The 22002-nt window shown below is 35.8% G+C and overlaps 1 protein-coding gene across 5 annotated transcripts in view; it reads left to right on the forward strand.

Annotated features, from left to right (window-relative positions):
* The window catches only part of PHF14 (PHD finger protein 14), a 161511-nt gene that overhangs the window by 9213 nt on the left and 130296 nt on the right, over positions 1-22002 (forward strand). For all 5 annotated transcript variants that reach the window (XM_058800772.1, XM_058800763.1, XM_058800779.1 and 2 more), the window contains 3 exons: positions 3495-4141; positions 8374-8518; positions 17848-18007. In XM_058800772.1, the coding sequence (XP_058656755.1) occupies positions 3495-4141; positions 8374-8518; positions 17848-18007 (952 nt within the window). The remainder of the gene's footprint in view (positions 1-3494; positions 4142-8373; positions 8519-17847; positions 18008-22002) is intronic.

Here is a 22002-nt window from a genome sequence, read left to right on the forward strand (position 1 = left end):
TGTGCTGACCAAGCCTCTCAACAGGGCATCATCTCTCTGAAAGTCCAGGATAGAAGTTCTGCTGACCCCTTGCTTGCTTCTCTGAGAACTGAAAATTATCATTTCAAGTTCACTCTGCCCAGAACACCTTCCAGTCATCACATCACCCACAAGGCCTTCTCTGATCACAAGTAACAGGTCCTGTGGGCAGTCTTTGCTAGTAGGCTCCCTCATTGTCTATGTCGGGCAGTTACCTTCCACATGCTCCAGGAATGTTCTGGACCAGTTCCTCTCTGCTGTATTGTGTTTTCAGCAGACATCTGGTAACTTGAAGTCCACTGTGAGAATGAGGGTTAGTGGTTGTGAGACTATGGACTGCTTATAGACTATTTTGCTTTCCTCTTCATCCTGGTTGGGGTGTATTTAACAGACTCCCGCCAGTATTGCCTTGTTGGACTTTACTGAGTCTTGCCCTTAAACAGCCATATTGTTCTTACACCCTAGACAGTCAAAACACTCCCTAACATATGGGGCTACCCCACCACCTCTCCTTCCTTGCCTGTTTCCTCTGAAGGGTTTATAGTCACCCAGTGCAGCACTCTGGCTGTCCATGTTATCTAATGTCTACTGCGTGGCAGCTGTGTCATAGGTTTACTGGTGCTCAGTGGCTTTCTGCTCCTCCTGTTTGTTACCTATGCTGAGTATGTTGGCGTAGAGGCGCTTCAGCTGGGCTACTGATCTCTCCAGCTTTTTGGGGGAACAAGCTCTAAGTCTTACCATGATCATTTTCAGTAATTATCAATCTATGATATTTTCTAACATGTAATAACCCTTGTGTCTTTACTGCTGGAGGGATCTCCATTCCCTACCTCCACTGAGGTGACAGACCATGCTAGACCTTTCTAGCATGTTGTTCCCCAAACAGTGGTGTGCTGTCCCCAGGCATATCTCTAGGGAACTTGGATTTACTCCTTTCCCCCTTCAAGTCTAATGCAGCCTTTCAGTGAGCCCTGCTAACTATGCAAGGATCCTTTTCCCCCTCTTTGTATCTGGTGTGCCCTGTCTGTTGCCAGCAAGCTTGGTATCCTATAAACTAACCCATGATCAAAAAAACATTAAAGATGAACTGAGTCAACCCCCTGCCTTGGTCAGAAACTTACTTCACTGACCAGGTTGTTTAAAGCCCCATCCCATGTGGCCTTGAATATTTTCAATGATGGGACACCTACAACTTCCTTGGACAACCTGTTACAGTGTCTCACCATGCACATTGAAATGTTTATTGTGTCCAATCTAAACCCTACCCTCTTTCAGTTTAAAACTGGTTCCCCTTTTACTGTCACCACAGGCCTTAGTAAAAAATCTCTCTCATAAGCTCTGGTCTCCCTGGAGCCTTCTCTTCTCCAAGCTCAACCACCCCAACTCTTTGAGCAGTTAGACTCCTAAATTTATGTCTTCATGGTGTGTTATAGCCTTCTCACCATTTTTGTGGTGTTTCTGTGGAGGTACTCTCTCTTAATGAGGAAAGGCTGAGAGAGCTAGTTCGGGTCATCCTTAAGAAGAGACGACTGAGGGGGAACCTCATCCATGTCTGTCAGGATCTGAATGGAGGGGGTTGAGGATTGGCCAGGCTCTTTTGTGTGCCAAGCAATAGGACAAGAGGCAATGGGCAGAAACTGATCCACAGGAAGTTCCACTTGAATCTGAAGAAAAACTTCTTTAGTGTGCAGGTGGCTGGGCACTGGGCAGATTGTCCGGAGATGTGGTCTTCCTCACTGGAGATACTCAAGAACTGTCTGCATGCCATCCTGGCCAGTGTGCTCTGGGATGACCCACTGTGGTCCCTTCCAGCCTTACTCATCCTCTGATTCTGTAGCCAAATAAATTATTGTAACTTGAAAGCAGTTATTTTGGATTGCCTGTTAGTTAATACTGGTTTTATTTCTTGTGTATGCCTGATTCATGTTCTACTCTTTGAAAACTTCTCTTAATTATCTTGTACTTTGATTACTACAATTAAGGCTAATAGGTATGGAGAAATGACTGAGTTATGTTTTTGTCAAAGACTGTGGAAAAAACTTGTGTTTTTTCTGGATCTCTAAATGTTAGAACATATGTTGGAAACTTCTAGTTTTTATTAGATGGTAAGGGGATGGATAGTTTTGTTGTCCTGATCAGTAATAGTAGCACTTAGGGCTTTTTTTTTTTTTGTCAGTAGTTATATAATCTCCTCACTGAATGCTTCCACATTCAGGCATATGCAGAAGCAGGCAAAACTGACCATTATTTGGAAGTAACTACTTGCTAATCATTGGCAATGTTCTTTGGGGTGGAAAAAAATGCCATAGGAAATGACACACTGTGCACACCTACCTCAGTGTCTGTTTATTTGGATTTATACAGAGCTGAGTGTACAGAGAAATTCTCTGTGTAAGGTGATCCTGAGCGGTGGAGATTTTTTGGGTTGCAACTATAGAAATTAAGTTTGTTTGGTTTTTTTTTAAATTTGTGAGTATCGACATGTCCCATCTTTGCATCTGCATGACAGTGGATCAAGAACAGTGCTGGCTTTGAGCAAACTGAAAACTGTAGCCACTGCCTAATTAATCTCTGCATTGGATCAAGAAACTATATTTTCTTTTTAAAATTAAAAAAAAAATATTTTGAATTTTCCTTCATTAAAACAATACTATGAATGAAAAACAGTAGATTCATATAAGATGAGAGATAGCAAGGTGGATGCTGTTTATAAGGTTTAACAAGTTCACATGTAATTTTTCAATATTTTTTACATATGCTTTATAGTAAAAATGTCTCTTTTTTATAGAAATAATTTTCTCTGTTCTTTTCTGTTGCTCATGTTGGTGTGTGTTAATTAATGAAATAGTGAGTACATGCAGAATAGTACCATATGGGTAGTGTAAGGTTAGTGCATTGTAGTGCAGCTGCAATGTTGAGTGAGGCATAGTTTATGTGGGATTAATAAGTGAACTAACCTTAAAAATTAAACGAGCCCTCAAACCCAGAAAAACAAAGATGTATTAAAAATTAAGGTATGGGATTATCTGTATTATTATTAGAACTAGCTATATAATCCATTCATTTTGTAATTTCAAACCTCTTCTATTGGATAGCTCTTTTATTTTGAAGATGTAGAAAACACCTCCAGAAATTAAAAACTGGAATGTTCTTTCTTTAAGATGTGACTTCACATGGAAATTACTGCTACTGCTTTTTGTTAATATGAGCTACAGTTCAAAGGAACATACAATGCTCATTTAATAAGTTCTACCATCTTTTTTTTTTTTTGCATCTTAAAGTGCACACATGTTTAACAGATTCTCAACATAGCACTCGAAATAGCAATATTTGGACATCAGCTGAAAAAATAGGTGGAATACCTTATGAGGGAGGAACATGCATCATTCTTTTGTTTAACAACTTGCTTCAAGAGATTTTATTTTTGGGGGTTCATTTGTGTCGGAACTTTTTTTAAATTTTCATATGCTCAACAGATTCTGAAGGAAGTGGTCATGGGAGTGAAGATGCATCTAAGGACAGTGGTGAAGGTTCCTGTACTGAATCAGAAGAAAATATCTTGGAGGAGGAACCGGCCGAAGAGAAAGTAGAAGAGCAACAGCCGAAAGCCTCCACTGAAGAGGTGCCAACAACAGACAAAGAGGTAATTAAAACTGAAAAGAAAGAGCAGGAAGATGAAGAAGAAAAGCCAAAAAAGAAGAAAGAGAAGGAGAAAGCAACTGAACCCGATCCTGTGGCTGATGAGCAAACAAATGAACCAAAAAAATGGAATTTGCGCAGGAACCGACCGCTGCTGGATTTTGTATCGATGGAAGAGCTGAATGATATGGATGACTACGACAGCGAAGATGACAATGACTGGCGGCCTACTGCTGGGAAAAGAAAAGGAAAGAACGCGCTGAAAAAAGAGGGGAGTGATGGAGATAATGAAGATGATGAAGATGACGGGAGTGGAAGTGATGAGGATGACAATGATGAGGAAGCTAATGAGGAAGATAATAGCAGCACGGCTAGTGATGGCGGATCCAAGAAGAAGAAGAGTAAAGTTCTTAACAGGAATAATGCAGATGATGAGGAATTGACAAATGATAGCCTGGCTCTTTCACAAAGCAAGAGTAATGAGGTAGTGCAACCAACTTTCTATAATATATCTGTTGACAAATGGAAACTACTCCCCAGTAGCTATGCTGTTAATATTAGGAGTTAAACTGATTAGCTGGACTTGTGTTCACACAATAATAAGTGAATAATAAGTGAAGCAGGAAAGATTATGCTAAATAGGCACTGCATATTAAATAACCTTGCTTGGACCATTTGACCAATCTAATGCCACTAAAGTCAGTAGTGGGACTTCTCTTGGCTTTACAGAGATTGGACTAGTACTAAAACAAATAGGAGGTCCAGTATGCAAACCAACATATGTTAGCAAGTATTCTGGTTCTGTTTTAGTATAAGTGTTGTATATGAAAGTTAAAAGCATCTGTGACATAATCATAAAATAGATGAATGAGGCATTATTCTTTGCGACAAACATCAAAGTCTGAATAAAGTTCACTTATGGAAAAACGCACACTAGGTTTAAAATCAAGTAGAATAATTACGATAATTTATGTTGGATTTGCTCATAATAGTCACAAATGAACTAATATCTTACCATACTAAAGCATTTGGGTACTAGGATTATTATATTAAATATTTTCTGATTGCAGAATGTGAATATTATATATATGTTTAATAAAGTAACCTTTTTTTCCCTGTGCACAATTACAATTGCCCTGAAGATTGTGCCTGTGGAAAAATTAAGATACCAGGTTGTCACTGTGGCTGACTTCATGTTCTGCAATAGCAAAATTCTGAACAAAATAAAAAGAACTGCTATAAAATCTATATTCAGTTTTTGGGATATAATCACAATGTCAACATAACCTTTGAGAAATGATAGTGATATGATATTATTAAAGGTTCTGCAGTTCCCTTTAAACTTTATTTTAATGTGTAAAATGACAGGGAACTAAACAGTGTTTGGATTTGGTCCATTTTAGATAATTTGATAGGTATTATATATATTTATATTTATTTATTATTGCAAGTGAGCTGAGCTGTTTTAGCTATTAGTAGTAATTGGGATTGAAAAAAAAGGATGATTTGTTTGATTATTTTTTTTCTTTTTTAAACTTTTTGTATAGGCATCTTCTTTCCTTATCTTCTTTCCTTCTTTCCTTAGGCTCTGTGATTCTCTTATTATTTCCTCCATTTTCTTGGCTCAGGAGCTGAAAGTACTCTACCAATACTAATGATCAGAACTTGTAACAGAGAGAGGCAGTTTTCTTGTAGAGTTGCTTCCCATATCAAAGTGGAGATGTGCAACTACATTTTTAGTGATATATTCTTCAGTTTAATTTCCATTGGCTTGGAAAAGCAGACCTGTTTCAGAAACCCAGAGTTGTCTCTGATGTATCTTCCTTGAAGCTTCTTAGTAGATGCATCGATATCATATTCTGTTCATGCCTTAGATTTAGAACAGTGATCAGAACATAAAATCAAAGTTGAAATTTTGAAGTTCAGATTATAGTTTTGTAACTGATAATTTATCTTTTTTGCATGTTAAGTGCTGTACTGTGTATATCTGTAGACTGAATTCTAGACTGGAAGGTTCAGATTTCTGATACTCAGTAGACTGTATTGCAACAGTATACTCTCCACTGCTACAATATTTTAAAGTAGTAAAAATGGAAAAGAGTAAAAAACATCTTGTCTAGCAGATATATCTATCAAAGTCTCATCACACTGCAGAAACTGAGTTCTTAGAAAACTGAGTTCTTAGTCAAATCCATAATAAATTTAGGAAAGAATGTCCAGGTAATTAGTTCTGAACATATTGTAGTGTCCTTTATATGCATTCTTCCTTTCTTTCCTTGGCTTATTTTTGGAGGATGGAAACCAGGGAGGGTGTTGGGGAGGGGTTGTTCTTGTTTTCCTGATGTTTTTATTTGTTTTCATATTACAAGAGTATTTTGATTTTAATGTACTGTAATTAAATACTACACACTTCTCTATTGTATTTTGCACAGAATATAAACTTAGCTTTCTTCCCTAATGAGGTCAAGCATCATTAGTAGGTAAATGGTGCTTTTCTGTTTTTATAATTATGACCACTTCATAATTATAGGACCACTTCATATAAAAATAGGACTCTTCTATTTTCAGCGAGGTGGTGGTTGTATTTTTAATTTTTTCCCCTTTAAAGTTAAAAGTCTGTGGGCATATAGCTTGAAAGGCTCACTTTCTTCATTAATACCACAGAAATGGGAGTTACTTAGTGATCCAGCTGAAATAATTTCTCCCACTTCAGTAGGGAGCAGGACTTGCTCAGAAGTTGCAGCAGTTACTGTTATATGTACAAGTTTCCATGTTTTGGATGAGTCTCAGGTGCTTATATTGACTAAAAGCAGAGGAGAGCTGCACACTTTGCAGATCATTCCCTCTCCGTGCCTGCATGAAAAAATAAGCTGCTCAGCTGGTTTGTTTGACCTGGGGTAGCTGTCTTCCCATGAGGTGAACCTTAATGGCTGGGGATCCTAACATTAGAACAAAAATGTGATGCCCTTTCATCATTGCTTTTTTGTTTAGGTTTTTTGGTCCATGTTTTTTGGCCCATGTTCTCGCTGCCTATACAGCTGGTGTTATTTCAGTGTTTTTACAATGCATTGCTGTTTCTTAATTTAAAGTAATACTTTGGTTTTTTTTTTTTTTTTTTTTTTTTTTTTTAATTACCAGACCTTGAGCTTCTATAACAGTAGAGATTACCAGTGTCTTTTAAACTTCTCTCGGTGAAGCCAAATAACAGTTTAAATCAAAGTTACTCTCAGCAAAAGCTGATCTGAGTTGTGACATGGGTCAGAGAAATCTGTGCCATGGCACAGTTAATCTGCAAAAGTTAAGGACATGCACTGCCATTTTCCCATCTGTAATGTGGGTGGTAAGCTGAGCATGGGTATTTTGGGTAATGATGGGCTGCAGTAATGTCCAGGTTTATTTCTTTCCTCAAAATGCTTTGTCCTAAAAGGAGGATGTTGGGAGAGATGCTCCATAAGTCTGAGCTCCATATCAGGGACTCTTCTGTTTTTCACTATTAGTTGCCTTCCTGTAAGCAATGTGACTCTGTGGATGTGGATGTGGACTTCTTTTCTACTTATACATCAGCTCCTGTTCCCTGAGGCATAGTGTTGGTGCTGTATTTTATAAATGGTGAGGTGGAAACAGAAAAAAATGTTTGAGAGGGCATCTTTCACCCTGATTTTTTTTTTAGATGCCACAGCAATTGTGGAATATTTTCACACATTTTGAATGTGTGAAAACTCATTCAAACTCTCAGCCTCTGCTTTGAAACTATTACTGTTATTTTTCTATTTTTCTATTTTTCTACCACAGTGGTTATTTTTCACTATTGTGCTTATTTTCGTACTTCCTTATATGCCTTCATATTAGCAATAAATGTAGTTCAAGCTCAAGTATAAAAATAAGTGAATATGTATGGAGGCCATGAAACTGCAGTAGAGACAGTGGCCCTGTCTCACAATGGTAATAGTAAGAAGGCAATGTTTATTAAGAAAACTAATTTTACATTAAACTTTGGTTTATGAAGCACTTCTCCACGTTTTTTTAGAAAAATTCCCCATGAAAACCCACAATCTATTTAAGAGCTGTGGTTCATATTGTAGGTTGCCAGAACAGGGCAAATCCTTACTCCTGTATATGTAATCGGAAGAAGAACGTATAGTTTTAACAGATTATTGTATGGTTTTGCACAGATATGCATAAATTTGCATTAGAACAAAACCATACAGAGTCAATAATTTGTTGTATTTTTGTAAGTGAAAACTTGGCAGGTTTGCATTAGCTGTGTATTCTTGGATTTTTCAGAGCCATGTGATTTTTTTTAAATTTAAAGAAGATGAAGCAACTTTTCTGAATGTTGGAACTTTGGCCTTTTTAAAATTTTGATTTTAAATGGCTTCTTAGATATTCCATTTTGTAGACTATAAATGGTTCAAAGACATACATTTCTGTCCTGAGGATTCTGTATTGAGGTTTCTGTCTTGACTCTCCTCTGAGCTCTGGATCTTAACAGGTCTATAGGTTGCATTGACATCCATGTATCCCAGCTCTTGTATTCATGGAGGAACTGTTTGAGCATTTTGACAAGAAAGAAGCTTCTAGCCTTTGAAAATAATGTTCCATGGTTTTTTGATTGTTGTTTAAAAATTGAGCAAATAACAGCTCTTCTGCTTGCTTTAAATAAAATTGAAATTCCTGACATAACCCATTTTCAATATCTCCATTTTTCAATATCAGGACTCATTGATCCTTGAGAAGTCTCAAAATTGGAGTTCCCAGAAAATGGACCATATTTTGATTTGTTGCGTTTGTCTTGGAGATAACAGTGAAGATGCTGATGAAATAATCCAGTGTGACAACTGTGGAATTACAGTGCATGAAGGTAATACAACCCTTCATTCTTGTTGCAGAAGGAAAGCATATGCTTTGCTTTTAATAAAATTTTGACTCACTTTCTTCAAACAACACCTTTCAATACTGGGGGGTATTTTTTTGTCATACTGTGTTGATTTTTTTAGTGTTATAACACCCATCTTCTACTTGGCAATGCAAATATAAGAACCTGTGGGATGGGATGTAGTCTACAGATACTGACACAGTGAATGACAGCGTGCAAATATTGGAGCTATACACTGTATTTTCTCTTTAGGATATTCTATTAATGTGTTTTGTCTTACCTGTTTTAGTATATGAATTTGATAGCATAATTACAAAAGGTAATTATGCTATCAAATAGGAGATAGGAGAATAGGAGGCCTTCTTAATGGAAAGGTTATTTCACCTATATTTGTGCTATACCAAAATGGCATAGAGGAAGGGAAGAAGAAGGGTATTCTCCATGGCATGCATTTATAAGTGAAAACAGCTAGTCTTCAACTTCCTCATAATTTCCACTGACATTGTGAAAGAGGAGAATTTTGAAGTTAGAACATATTCAAGGTGTTGTTTTGCTAATTCCTTCAATATCTGGACTGTGTGTGTAATAAATGTAGGTGATCTGGTTTTACAGAAATACTCTAGAATAATAATTTAGGTGAATGTATGGAATTTTAACAGCTTTATGTGGAAGATAAGACTGTATTGTGTGTTATTGCTCTTTCTCTTGAGGTTGGACGCTAGAGAGACTAACACAGAGAGGCACATCTTTTTTGTTAAAAAGCAAAATCTTTTTTTTCCATTAATCAGGTTGGGGCTTTTTTCCTCATATCCTGTACATTTCAGGCCTTCACCCCTTTTTTTAAGTTTTCCCAGGAAAATGAGATTAAACTACTTCAATTCTAGAAATAAAAAGAAAATAGGCTTTTATTTTTCTGAAGCACACAAAGCATTCATTTAATGTGACTCCCTTAATTTATGGGTTTTTTTACCTTTTTAGAATGTCTTTCTAGGTAGGAAGTGGTTTTATAAATCCCATACTCACACTTCAGTTTTCTCATACAAGATAGAAAACTGTTTGAGAACAGTAGCTGTCATGCATTGGGATGTATTTCAGTTCTTTGCTTGATGTCACTTAGGAAACCAAGGATGGAATTCCTGTCCTGTTGTTCACATGCCCTACATTGTGTGTCCATGTGTGCTTCTAGCTCTTGAACCTGTTGTGGTCTTTTGAAGAGCTAATCCATACTGCCAGTGTTACTTAGAGAGCAGTTGACACCTACTTTATGATGAGCTGGGTCACACTCCAAGTGCCTTTGAGGGCATTAGTCAGGTCTTACTGCCTTCTAGAAGTGTTGGACTTCTGAACTCCTAAATTTATGTGTTGTGCAGAATTCCTTCTTCTGTATCCATGAAGTTTTTTGGAAAGTAATGTGTAGAATATATTTCATCTGAGATACAGTAAATATCTAAAAGTCAGTTTTATAGAATCTTGATAGATCTTATTTTTCCCCTAGCACAGTCTAATATTAACTCACAAGGAACAAAAAGAGGATCTTTTGCTGATAGTTATAAATGCATCCTTGAGAGTTCCCCAAACATTACATCCAGTCTATACATCCAAACTCTAATGCTCTGGAGCTCCCTGAAAAATTTTCCATAAGATTTATTAAAAGATTGTAATAATTACTAAAGTAAAGAATGATTGTGATAGAAAAATAATCCTTTGCCACTTTAGAATGAAATGATGGCAATTTTTTGTTTTTATTCAAGAGGAGTACTTTAAAAATCTCCAAAAGATCACGTCCTCATTTTACTTAGTTTACTAAGCTTCTGTGCCTACAAAAGTAAGATTATAGCTGGCTTTCCTCTAGACGAAAGTAGTCCCATAGTTCAAAAGTCATTAAAATTTTAGTAGTTCAAAATCTGATTAAAAGTAATTGCTGCTCTTCTTTTTCCAGTGTTCCAGGCAAAGATTCCCTGTAGTCCCACTGATACAGAGAGTGCAATGTGTGTGTTTCTTTTGTTGTCATTGCAACAAAGTAAAATAGATTAATTAAAAATATTTAATTTTAGTTTGTTCTGATAAGTTCTACAGTGTGTACCAGGTAATTGGCTATACATGTTGGTTAATTTTTCACATTTGTGGTCAAATGTTTAGTTAGCTCTTTGCAATTAATTTTAACAATGAATACTTGAAAGTGTATATGAAGCAGTTGCGAAGTTCTGTTTGAATAGGTGAAGTCTTAGAGAAAAATAAGCGAGCTGTATATGTGAAAGTAAATGATGACTGTGATATAAATGTAAATTTCCACAGCAACAATTTGAAGCTGAGCAATTTGGAGTTTTACTTGACACTTTGTGTGTGTTTCATTGCTACATATGTATGACTGTAGTGTCAATAGAAATGGACAGTTATTTTGCTGTGTTTTTCTGTACTTGAATATTTTATAATGATAAGTAAGGGCAAGTGCTATTTTAAATCTGAGCTTTTTTCAGTAATTTTTTTAAATATTTGCTTGCAGCAAATAAAAATATTCCTGTTGTGTTTAAACCCCTCTCAACCACCAAGCCCAATACAGCCACTTCCTCATTTCCCTGCTGGCAGGATCAGAAGATAATGTGAAGGGTAAAAGCTGGAAAATTTGTGAGTTGAGTTAAAGACCGTTTAATAGAGGAAGCAAAAACCATGCACACAAGCAAAGCAAAACAGGGAATTAATTCACTGCATCCCATGGGCAGGCAGGTGTTCAGCCATCTCCAGGAGAGCAGGGCTCCATCACATGTAACGATTACCTGGGAAGACGAACTCCATCACCCTAAACATCCCTCCTTTCCTCCTTTTTCCCCTCACTTTGTATGTACTGAGCATGATGTCACATGGTCTGGAGTATCACTGTGGTCACTTGGGGTTACCTGTCCTGGCTGTGGTTCCTCCCATCCTGTCATGGACCCCCAACGTCTTTGCTGGTGTGGCAGTAGGGGAAATAGAAGAGGCTTTGGCACTGTGCACATCCTGCTCAGCAATAACAAAAGCATCTCTGCATTATCATCACTGTGTTCAGCACAAATCCAATACATAGCCGCATGTTTGCCGCTGTGAAGAAGATTAATTTCACTCCAGCCAAAAGCAGAACAGTTATTAAAAAAAATGGAACCTTTGAAGCTTTAGTTTGACCAGTGGCCTTATATATACACATATGTTCAATGACTTGGAGATTTCTGCACTCCTGTCCAGTGGTCACTGACTGACTATTTACTTCTGAAGACAGCCTGTCATTAAGAAGTTGGAGTCAAAACTAAAATGCAATGGAGCAGTTACTTTTTGGTCCTGTCTGCCTAACCATTCAGTTTTGCTGATTTCCAAAATAAATTGAAAAGTAATTGAAAAGGTAATTACTATCTAATCATATAAACATGGCTTGCAACTTTGAGAATTATATTTTTTAATGTTAATAGAAGCAAGGTTTACTCTTAATAGCATTGGCTTTGATCTGTACTTTGGAAATGTATACCCAGACCACAGACATAGACTGTATTTATAGTCCTTTGTATTCTCATGTGCAGCTGCTTGGTAGTTTGAAAAATAAGTTCCAGAAATGAGCGAGTGTGTTTTGTAAACACATTGAAATCCAAGAATTTGGTTTTATTTTTTCCTTTAGTAGATATATTGCTGTGGCTGCAGGTATCATGCTGTGTCCAGAAATTTGTTAAAATATTTGAGCTTTTGAATTTTTCAGGGCACAGCATTGAGGGAAGAATCTCCTATTTATGAATTGGATAGAAATCAATGTAGTGATGTTTACCTGTACTTAGGAAGAGAAATATGCCAATTTCCTGCAATCTGATTTATTCCAAAATGCCCAAAGCAAGCTGGTGGAATACCACTGGGGTTTTCTTCATAGTTTTTATGTGCAATTTCAAGTTGTGTTATGAATGAGCCTGTTTTCTCTTCTTCTCTATAGCATGGTAAATAATTATGTCCTTTCACACCCTACTGGTGTCCCACCCAGGGTCCCACATAATGATGGTATTGACAATTTCTTGTTCTTCCCCTGAAAACCTTATTTTCTCCTTCTCCTTGTTGACTGCTATTTTCTTCACTGGGAGGGGTTCCTACATGCTTGACTTACGCCTTGGTGCTCTGTTCAAGTGAAAATTTCTGTCCACATAACCTTTCTGGTGACTGAGAGAGATTTTTCTATGACAGCCACCTCAGTTTTAAAGTGAAGTTATTCATTAGCTGAGAAAATACTCCTCTGAGTCAAACCTACTTCTTCTGGACACCAGGGCTCCCTCCTGGGTATTTGATGCTACCACCTTTTCCTTTTGAGGGCCTGGTGCAGCAGCTGCCTGTTGAGTTGTGACTTGTATTCCTGTTGGATTGCTTGCTTGCATTGATGAGCTGTTACATAAGGTCTTCCATGGAAAAAGAGGGATGATAGCTCCTCTGGGAACATGTGTCAGAGCTTACATGGAGGGAGCAACATGGCCAAGAGTTCGAGGGGAGTTTTCATTCAGACCTAAAGTCATGGACCTTTAATAAACCTTTACTTGACTTGCTGATTGAATAGTTCTGAGATTGTGAGAAATTCACTTTACTTTCTAGTACAACTGTTTACTCTGTGAGGTTCATATCACTTGCATGGCCTCCGTCACTTGTCCAAAAGCTGTCTTTGCACTGCAGACATGTGTCCAAAAATCTGTGGTTAGTGGAGTAAATAACTGGTTTGAATTGTAACTGCCTTTAAAACTGCATAAGTAGCATATGTGTAATACTAATTTCATACCCACTCTTACACAATGCATTCATCTGTTAGTTTTAAAAGCCTGTAATTAATTAATAAGTCCATCAATTAAAAATGTGTTCTCATTTCACATATCAGCCTATCGCTGTCACATCTTCCCTCTCCCCCCACACAAAAACAAGAAAAAAAAATCATTCTTACTGAATTTGTATAGTTGCTTTTCAGAATTTTTACTTCTGTATGAAGATAATTGTCATTTCTTTTTATAAAAGTCTTCTTTAGACACCAGTCTGTCATTTTGGATAAACGCATTTCTGCGAAGATCTTGTAATAACAGGACACCTCCAACTGTGTTGTCAGTTTTTTTGACATCTTGATTGCAGTGTGTCTGAAGATGTCTGGCACACATCGTAGCATGTGGCACAAGTGTAGGTAGCATGCCTGCCAGTTGTTGTCCTTGGGTTAGTTGCTGTGAGTTAAATGAGAAAAGTTCTACATTTTTTGAGCGCTTTCTTTTTCATCTCCTATCTTTGTTTCTTACTGTACTTTGATGTGTATGTCAGAGACTAAAAATTCTCTTGCTAAAAGCGAGTGTAGTTGCCATATGCTCTACAGTGTAGTAAAACATTTCTGCATTTTAATTTTGCCCCTTACTGTGGTCTGCTGCTGTCTGGTATAAAAATCCATTTTTCAAAATCACATACTTTAGTACTCTCCATTTACTAAATAAAAATATTGTTCTGAATTTATGATGTGTGAAATTATTAATGTATTTATTTTGTACTGTTGGTCCAGTTAAAATTTGAATGAAACATATTTTGAATACTGTGATCTCTCAACATTTAATTCTGCAAACGTAGGGTTTACCGTAGAGTTTGTGTTTCAGAGTATATCTAGATGTAGTTGGTGCATATCCTCCTTGGCAAAAAAATTACCTTCCCAGAGAAACAGAGGACAAGCTGCAGCCACAAAAAGAACTAGGTCTCTATTTCTGTTTCTCTCAGTGCTATAAATTTCAGAACAATTGTTTTATTTAATGGTATTATTTTGGAGTGTGTGCAATTTCTTTTTATTGACAATCACATGAAAATATAAGCTATTGGCCGAGTAAAATGACATCAAAATTAGGGAATAAAAAGGTCTGTTTTCTGTATCTAATGACATACATTCAACAGACAACTTGGCTGTAATTGTAATATATAGATGGCATTAATGGAACTCTAGTAAGTGGTGTGAAAATTTTACCTTCTTGAATTTCATGTATTTGAATTCATAGGTTAGTATTACGCTAAACTGGTTTTATTGTTTAGTGTTAATGGTGTTCAAAGAGGTGTCAGAAATGGATTTATGATGCAGAAATCTAAGAGTATGCAGGCATGAGGATTTAATGAACTTAAGTTCAAAAGGAGCTTCTAGGGGTGTTCTGCAGATCCAGACTTCAGAATTTTTGTGAATGTTAAGGAAAGGCAGCATACATTTCAAGCAAAGTTTTTAAAAGTTACTTCATTTTCTTCAGCATATTTTCCAGTCAAAGGGGCAGCTGGTTGACTTAATGCCAAATAGGTCAGAGGTGCAGTGATAATACTTGAAACCAAAAATGTCCTTTACAGGTTCTGTATCCTTCCCCCTTTGTCCTTTCAGGCCTGAAGTTGTCACACTGTCTGTACAACTGGGTTACTTTTAGAGGGAGCCTAAAGATTACCTCCTGATGCTTTTACTAAGTAAGCCCTTAGGTTGCTTTCTGTTCCAACACTAGCAATTCCCAATAATTCATTCAGAATCATGGGATTGATCAACTTTAAATTGATCTTCAGTATAGGATGGAATGATTTACCAAGTAGCAGCTTTGTATTTGCATATCTATGCATTTTGAAGTCATGAAAATAATACTTTTTAAAATTTTGTTAATAGGAACAAAATAATTTTTCCAGCATGGCAAAATAAGGCAGGTAGTAGTAAGTTGAACCTTTGTTGTATTCAGCATTTTAAGGGTTCTAAAATGCTAAATTTAATTTATATTTATATTAATGATTTATTTAGACTTTGGAGGATACTGAAATTGGCTCTTACCAGAAGTCACTCAAGAACAATTACAAAGTATCTTCTGTGAAACCTAGCTTTAGAGCCAACAAGGTTTTATATTGTTTGATTCAGCAACTTTATATGGCAGCATACACCAGGTCAGCAACAGTCTTACATGCTAGATTTCCTTTCCTTCAGCTTTGTGGTTGGACCAGATTGTTTTGATGTTTTTATCAGCAATGGTTAATGGTAATTTAGTTTGTTTTCTCCAGCTAAAGACCACTCCTTTTAGTTGTAAGAATGTGGTGTTTAGCTTTTACTAAATGCCACGTAGGTAGAAGAGTAAATGTCTCCTTATCTGTCAGAGATCTTAAATTCTTTAAAGCTGACACTAAGATTTATATACAAATTGGGGCAAAAAAATTGGGTTAAAAATATGGACTTTTTTTTCCCCCCACTTTAAAAACTGAAATATGTTTATATTGTTATAGAAATAATGTTTAATGCCAGCACATGTGATAAGGATCTAAATAATTGCAGCACATTTGTGTCATTTTCTAGGAGGAAAGATAAAAACGATCAGGTATAAATGACTGATAAGTATTATAAAGCAACCATTTCAGAATGAAGGTAAGACAGTTTGGGGAGGTCATCATTCTAATTTTAGTAGACTGATGGCGCTTAGGCTAGAAAAGCAAATCTAACTACTTTCAATTGGTGAAGAAGCATCAGCGTTTGAAAGAAACTGATTTTATTTTGCCATGTGGATTGAGGACAGAATTGCTTCATTGGTAATGTTAAGAAATTTTTAGTGAGTACTTTTAAGAAAATGTTAACATGTTTTGAAGTCTAAAGGAATTACTAATAGGTTCATTAGCTCTATGATATCAATGGACCATGTGTTTGTACATTAGTGTTATTGCTGAAAAGGAGATTTGCTGGCATCTATTCCAAATTGTGTTATTAGAATTAAAAAAAATACTTTGTGGAATGTTGCTTTAAGCTGATACCACATTATAAGGAAGATGGAGTGACTCTATGCATGAGCTATATGATCTTGAATATCCCTAATGAAATTTGTCTGTGAATGCACTTCTGCACATGACTTGTCCTTTCATTCTAGGACACTTTTTATTATGAAAAGAAACATTCTGTCATCTTATTTTAATTCTTATTGATGAGGCTCATCCTGTAATGGAAGACTATGTTTCTTAAGTGGTTCCTGCAGTGTTGCTTATTTCAGAGTGTGGTTGCAGTATATTATGCAGACCTCTGTTTCTGTCCCAAGGGGAGCTGGAGCACTGTTGCTATTTTATTACAGCCAGTGGGTAATGAAACAAAGTAAAAAATCATGTTGCTATTTAATTGCACAATTGAGTAATTTTACTGCTTTGAAAGCACAAATTTTGTCTTGATTGCTGCATTTGATAAATAGCTGAATGTAATTTTTTAGTAAAGTCTTCACTGTGTTTTAAGTGTTGACAATTAGGTATTTTTTCTCTTATTGAATAGCAGCTAAATGTTCAAAATGTGGGATATGAAAAAACAGTTTTGTGGTGATTAGCTTTAGTATCTTTTTGTCATTTGTAGTAGTACTAATACAACTTTTGCACTTGTGCAAAATTTAAGTAACAAATCATTTTAAACAATCTGTTTTCCTAAATTTGTGGTAATTGAGCATGCAGAGGTGCCTAAGCAGTCATAAAGAATACCCTAGTTGTACTGAAGAGGAATGGAGGAAGTGAATGATTGAGCCTAGCTATAATTTAAAACCAGGTATAAATGAGAGTGCTTAAAAAAATATATATATTTCATCAATCACCATTCTGGTGTCTCAGAATTGTAAGTTTGTACTCCACAAACTGTACTCTGGTTTTGAAATTGCACAAGTGTTCTTAAGGTCAGTTCTACAATTCATAAAGTAGGTAAATAGTCTTTATTTCATGTGTATATTCTTTTGTAGTTGATTTGTGTGCTGAATGCAAAGTGGAAAAGTGGAATGCATATTTTTGACTGGATTCTACTGACATAATGAACCTCTAGAAGAAAATCCAAGCACTCTTCCTTCCCTCCATAAAATGTTCATTTTCAGGGAGAAGAGCTTGTTGCTTTTTTCTTGAAATATATTTCTTTACTCATAAAATGCATTGAGTTTTTAAAAAATATTTAGTTGCTTGAAGACTTGTTTTCTTACTTTTCTTCCTAATGGATATTCTGTAAGAACACAAAGTGTAGCTAGAAGAATAAAGTGAAACAGTCTTCTTTCTTCTTGTTTTTTAGTTGTAATCTAATACAATCATATAAAACAGGTGTCTTTTTAATGTAAAGGAAAATGTAAAATTTTTAATGTAAAGTAAAATGTAAAATCACTTTAAAATGTAAATTTTGCTCTAACCATAATAATTTCAAAAGTAATTGTAAACTTTCTTGAGTATCTCAGTATTTCTCTTGAATTGTTCCCCCAAATCTGTGTATGTGTATGTTTCCCTCTGAAGTTATAACTGGCAAGTGGCTGCTTCTGCAATTGTCTCTTCTTGTATTGATCTTCCATTTGTCCTGTGTGTAGGTTGCTATGGGGTTGATGGAGAGAGTGACTCTATCATGAGTTCAGCTTCAGAAAATTCCACAGAGCCTTGGTTTTGTGATGCGTGCAAATGTGGTGTCACACCTAGCTGTGAATTGTGTCCCAACCAGGATGGCATCTTCAAGGAGACTGATGCAGGCAGGTAAGACTGAATAAATGATGTTTTGAATTTGGTGTCATCTAACCCTTAAAATATTGGGTTTTTTCCTATACCTTGTAGAGACTCTGCTCATCCTACTTTCAAGTACGTTCCAAGTGGGAGAAAAACTGCATGTTTTTATTTTAGTAGAGCAAAGGACTGGATCAGTAATGCCAGGCAATGAGAAAAAGTAGCATAACAAAATTATATTGAGAATGTGCTACAGGTATTCAGACAGATCTTGTATATTATGATTATTTAGAATTATGAAGATTTTATTCTTGATTTTTGAGAATATTCTTTACTTCTTTTTAGGATTGAATTCATGTCTAATTTGAGAATAAGCAGATTAATTCTCATGATATCTTCAGTTCCTGTCACATTTGAAAATAAGATATACATATTAATGATAACTAATTATCTGTACTAAAGGCAAAAGCTGCATTATCAGTGCTGGCTGATTTATGCTTAGTGTTGCTAGGTTTTGCTGCATGGTTTCATGGGTGTGGTTTTTTTAAGGGTTTTTTTTGTTGTTTTTTTCTTTTTTGTTTTTGGTTTGCTTTGGTTGGTTTTTTTCAATAGACCATGAAAATTAAGTTTTTTTTCCATACACTTTATTGTTGTGTAAATTGCTTGTGTGTGGTAAAAAGCAAAGTTTTCCGGTGCTGGGCTTTTCATAAGCTTAAAAAAAAGTTACACAAATGAGTCAAGGTTTGTAGTGAAAAATTTTGAACCTTGGAGGTATTAGTGCTTTTTTAATGCTTTTAAAAAAGCAATAAATAGGTTTTAGGGTTCAGATCCTTGTTTCTGGTCTGTAGTAGGTTTAAGAATGTATGTGCATCTTCCTTATAAAGCCTTTACACAACTAAGCAAGTTGTGCTTTTCCAGTTGTTTTCTGTTTTGATAATAATGCTTCTATAGGCAAGAACATTACTCTTAAAGCCTATAAGTCAATTGTGTAACAGGAAATGTGAGACTTGATATCAGCTGGCAAATTTTATTTCAACCTTTTTATTCCTGTGTTCTACAAACAGTTTAAGCCCTATAAATATAGCTTTCCATGCTATCCTAGTAGAAATTATAAGTCAGCATTTTAACAATTACTTAAATTTTTTCCTTGTGAAGGGGTAGTATTCTTTTAGTTAACCTGGAAGTATTTTCTTTGTTACATTGGTTGTCTGTGCAGAAGCACATGCCTGCTTTGGTGACAGTGGGCATTATCACAGTATTTTATTATTGTTATTGTATCTTTATTTGGTGGATAATAATGATATTGCTATCCTGGGTAAGTTTATTCTCCCAGATGAAAAGGTTATATACTAGAAAAAAACAAATATAATTTGCTGTTTACTAGTTGAAATGTGAAAATTCCTGTGCTCTCTTTTTATTATTTATTTATAAATTTGGATTCTCAAGGGTAGGGGAGCACCATAGACTAGGGGTAGGGTCTTGGGGCAGTGTCTATTATGCTTCCATTATATTCAGTTAACTGTAATCCAATTCAGTGCTATTCTTGATGTGTTAGGAAGGCACTGCTGAGTAACAGATTCCTTTACCTCACCATTGCTCTTCATCCCCTTACCACCTTTTAAAAATAAATTCTCCATACGCATCAGTGCTCAAAATAACACAAACCAAACCTAGTCAGTTTCTCTTCATAATTGAATTGGAATAATTTCTGTCTTTTTACATGAAAGGTGAATAATTAGAATAATGAGGTGCTTAATTTCTTAGCGGAAGTCTTTTCACATTAATCTCTCAGTTTCACAAGTATAAATGTGAATTTATGAAATTTTACTTCTCAAAATGCTATTATCCAAAAATATAAATTCTGTCCTTGTTTCAGTGTGGAGTTTTTCTTCCTTCCTAATCAACATCTGTCATCATCGCTCCAAGCTAAATGGATGGTAAAGTAACAAGGAAGATTATTCTTCTTTGATTACCCAATTTGTCTTAATTACAAGCTTCTAAAACATGTGCAGCTAAATAAATGAGCAGGAAAATATTTAGAACTGGTATTAAAAGCAGCTGAAACTGCCTCAGCTGTGAACTTGACTGACTTGTGTATGTTTTTTAATAAAGATTCAGGTCTGAGTTCACATATAGGTGGTTAAAGAAATGAGGCACTTGTGTGCCAATCACACAGAAATGGCAGTTTAAATCTGTAGTGCTGCAATACTTGGGTGACATGTACTAAAACATTTTGAGAAGGTCAGTATGAAGCAAGCAGCCAGTTGTTGGGTTTATCATAGATAAACTCCTACAGAGTGCAGCAGCATTAAATACACCAGTGGAGCATGAAAAAACTGTGCAAATTAAATTGAGAAAGCAGCTGCTTGTAGATGTGTATCTTTATATTGAATTTCAGAGAGTATGTTTAGTAGACCGTATTAAAACTTACTATCAAAAATCTCCAACCAGAACCTTGGATTTTTGTTAAGAATAATAATTGTGGGAGATATAGAACTTCTGTTTATAAAGATTTGTTCTGTATTACACACCTTAATTTAAAGGAAGAGTATAGAAAAGAAGCTGTACAGAATTCAGATGTTTTTATTTACAAACAAGAAGTCTATTTATCTCAAGGTTGCAGGTCTCATTCTGTGTGTTATATTTTGCTTTTTTTTTAAATTTCCTTTTAAAAGCAAGTACAATATGCCCATGCCAATGAGGTATTTATTTTAGTAAATCATAATGTTTACCAAAATGTGCATTTAAGCACGTACATATGCATTTTTTAGTAGAGGAACATTTCATAAAAGTATGGCGGTGATTTAGGCCAAGCTGTTGCCACTCCTGGATACAGCATGGAAGGGCAGAGGTGGTACCTGGTGCTCCATTGCTCCCCTGCAGGGATAGGTTGTGTCTCCACTGGTTTTCTGGAGAGTCAGACAGAAGATGTACTTTTTATCTACTAATGAGAATAATCTGATATTTTACATGTGACATTGTATTAAGTTAGAGATTTGTGGGGGCATGCTGGAGTCTTTCTACTGTAATAAAACCACTGATGAGGTTTTCTCCCTTTCTGAGCAGCAAGAAGTTTGGCAGAACACTTGAGTGTCTCAGCTTGTTCTCTGGCAGCTAGCAGGCTGCCATATTTGTACTAGATTGTTTAAACACAAGGTTGTAACTCATCTTTAAGTTTTCTTTGCTTCTTCCTATGGTAACAGTGCTGTGACCAAATAATTTTGTGGATGTGAAGAACACTAGTAAAATTTGTGGAGGCAAAACAATGCAGTTCTTGCATATAAATGTGTATTTGGGATATACATCATTCTAATTGTTTTAAGTTTATATGTTTTAAGGCAGTTTACTACTTAGCATCCCACATGTGAGTGATTTAACCACAGAATAAATACTTGTTTTTAAATACACAAGTGGAAAGAATCTTGTCAGATATGACACAAGGGATGAGTCAGTGTTGAGGCTTGTTAGATTTACTGGGAAATTTCTTACAGAGTGAAGCAATTTAATGGCTTTTAAGTAGTTTCTTACTGTTACTGGGATTTTTCTGTTATCCAGTTAATATCTTGGACTGTTTTGGGGGAAAATGGTAAGTAAAGTCTATTCACCAATTTTGTAAATTGAAAGATCATAGTTTTCTTTTGTAAAGACTGAAATATAAATGTATTTTTGAGCTTGCTACAGAACCTTTCACATTTTGGTTTTTTTTAATTTCTGACGGGATATGTGATTCATAAATAACATGAAAATTAATAAATCTGAGTGTGATAAAGACCAGCATTGTAGGTCTAAGGATCATTGATGAGAAGTGTGCTGCTTAGGGCTACATGGAGCTCCTGAATTGTATAACCATAAACTTCAGTATTTCTCTCCTCTGTAAGCATCTAGTTAATAACAGCAGCTGTTTTACATGCACTTGAACCCAGGATGTTATTGCTGAATAATTCAGTATAACTGCATTTTTTAAATTGACGTATAAAGGAAGGAGGAGGGAGAAGACATAGGCTAAACAGTGGTAGAAGATTGGGAAA

The sequence above is a fragment of the Ammospiza caudacuta genome, chromosome 1 (assembly GCF_027887145.1).
Source record: "Ammospiza caudacuta isolate bAmmCau1 chromosome 1, bAmmCau1.pri, whole genome shotgun sequence".
Lineage (NCBI taxonomy): Eukaryota > Metazoa > Chordata > Aves > Passeriformes > Passerellidae > Ammospiza > Ammospiza caudacuta.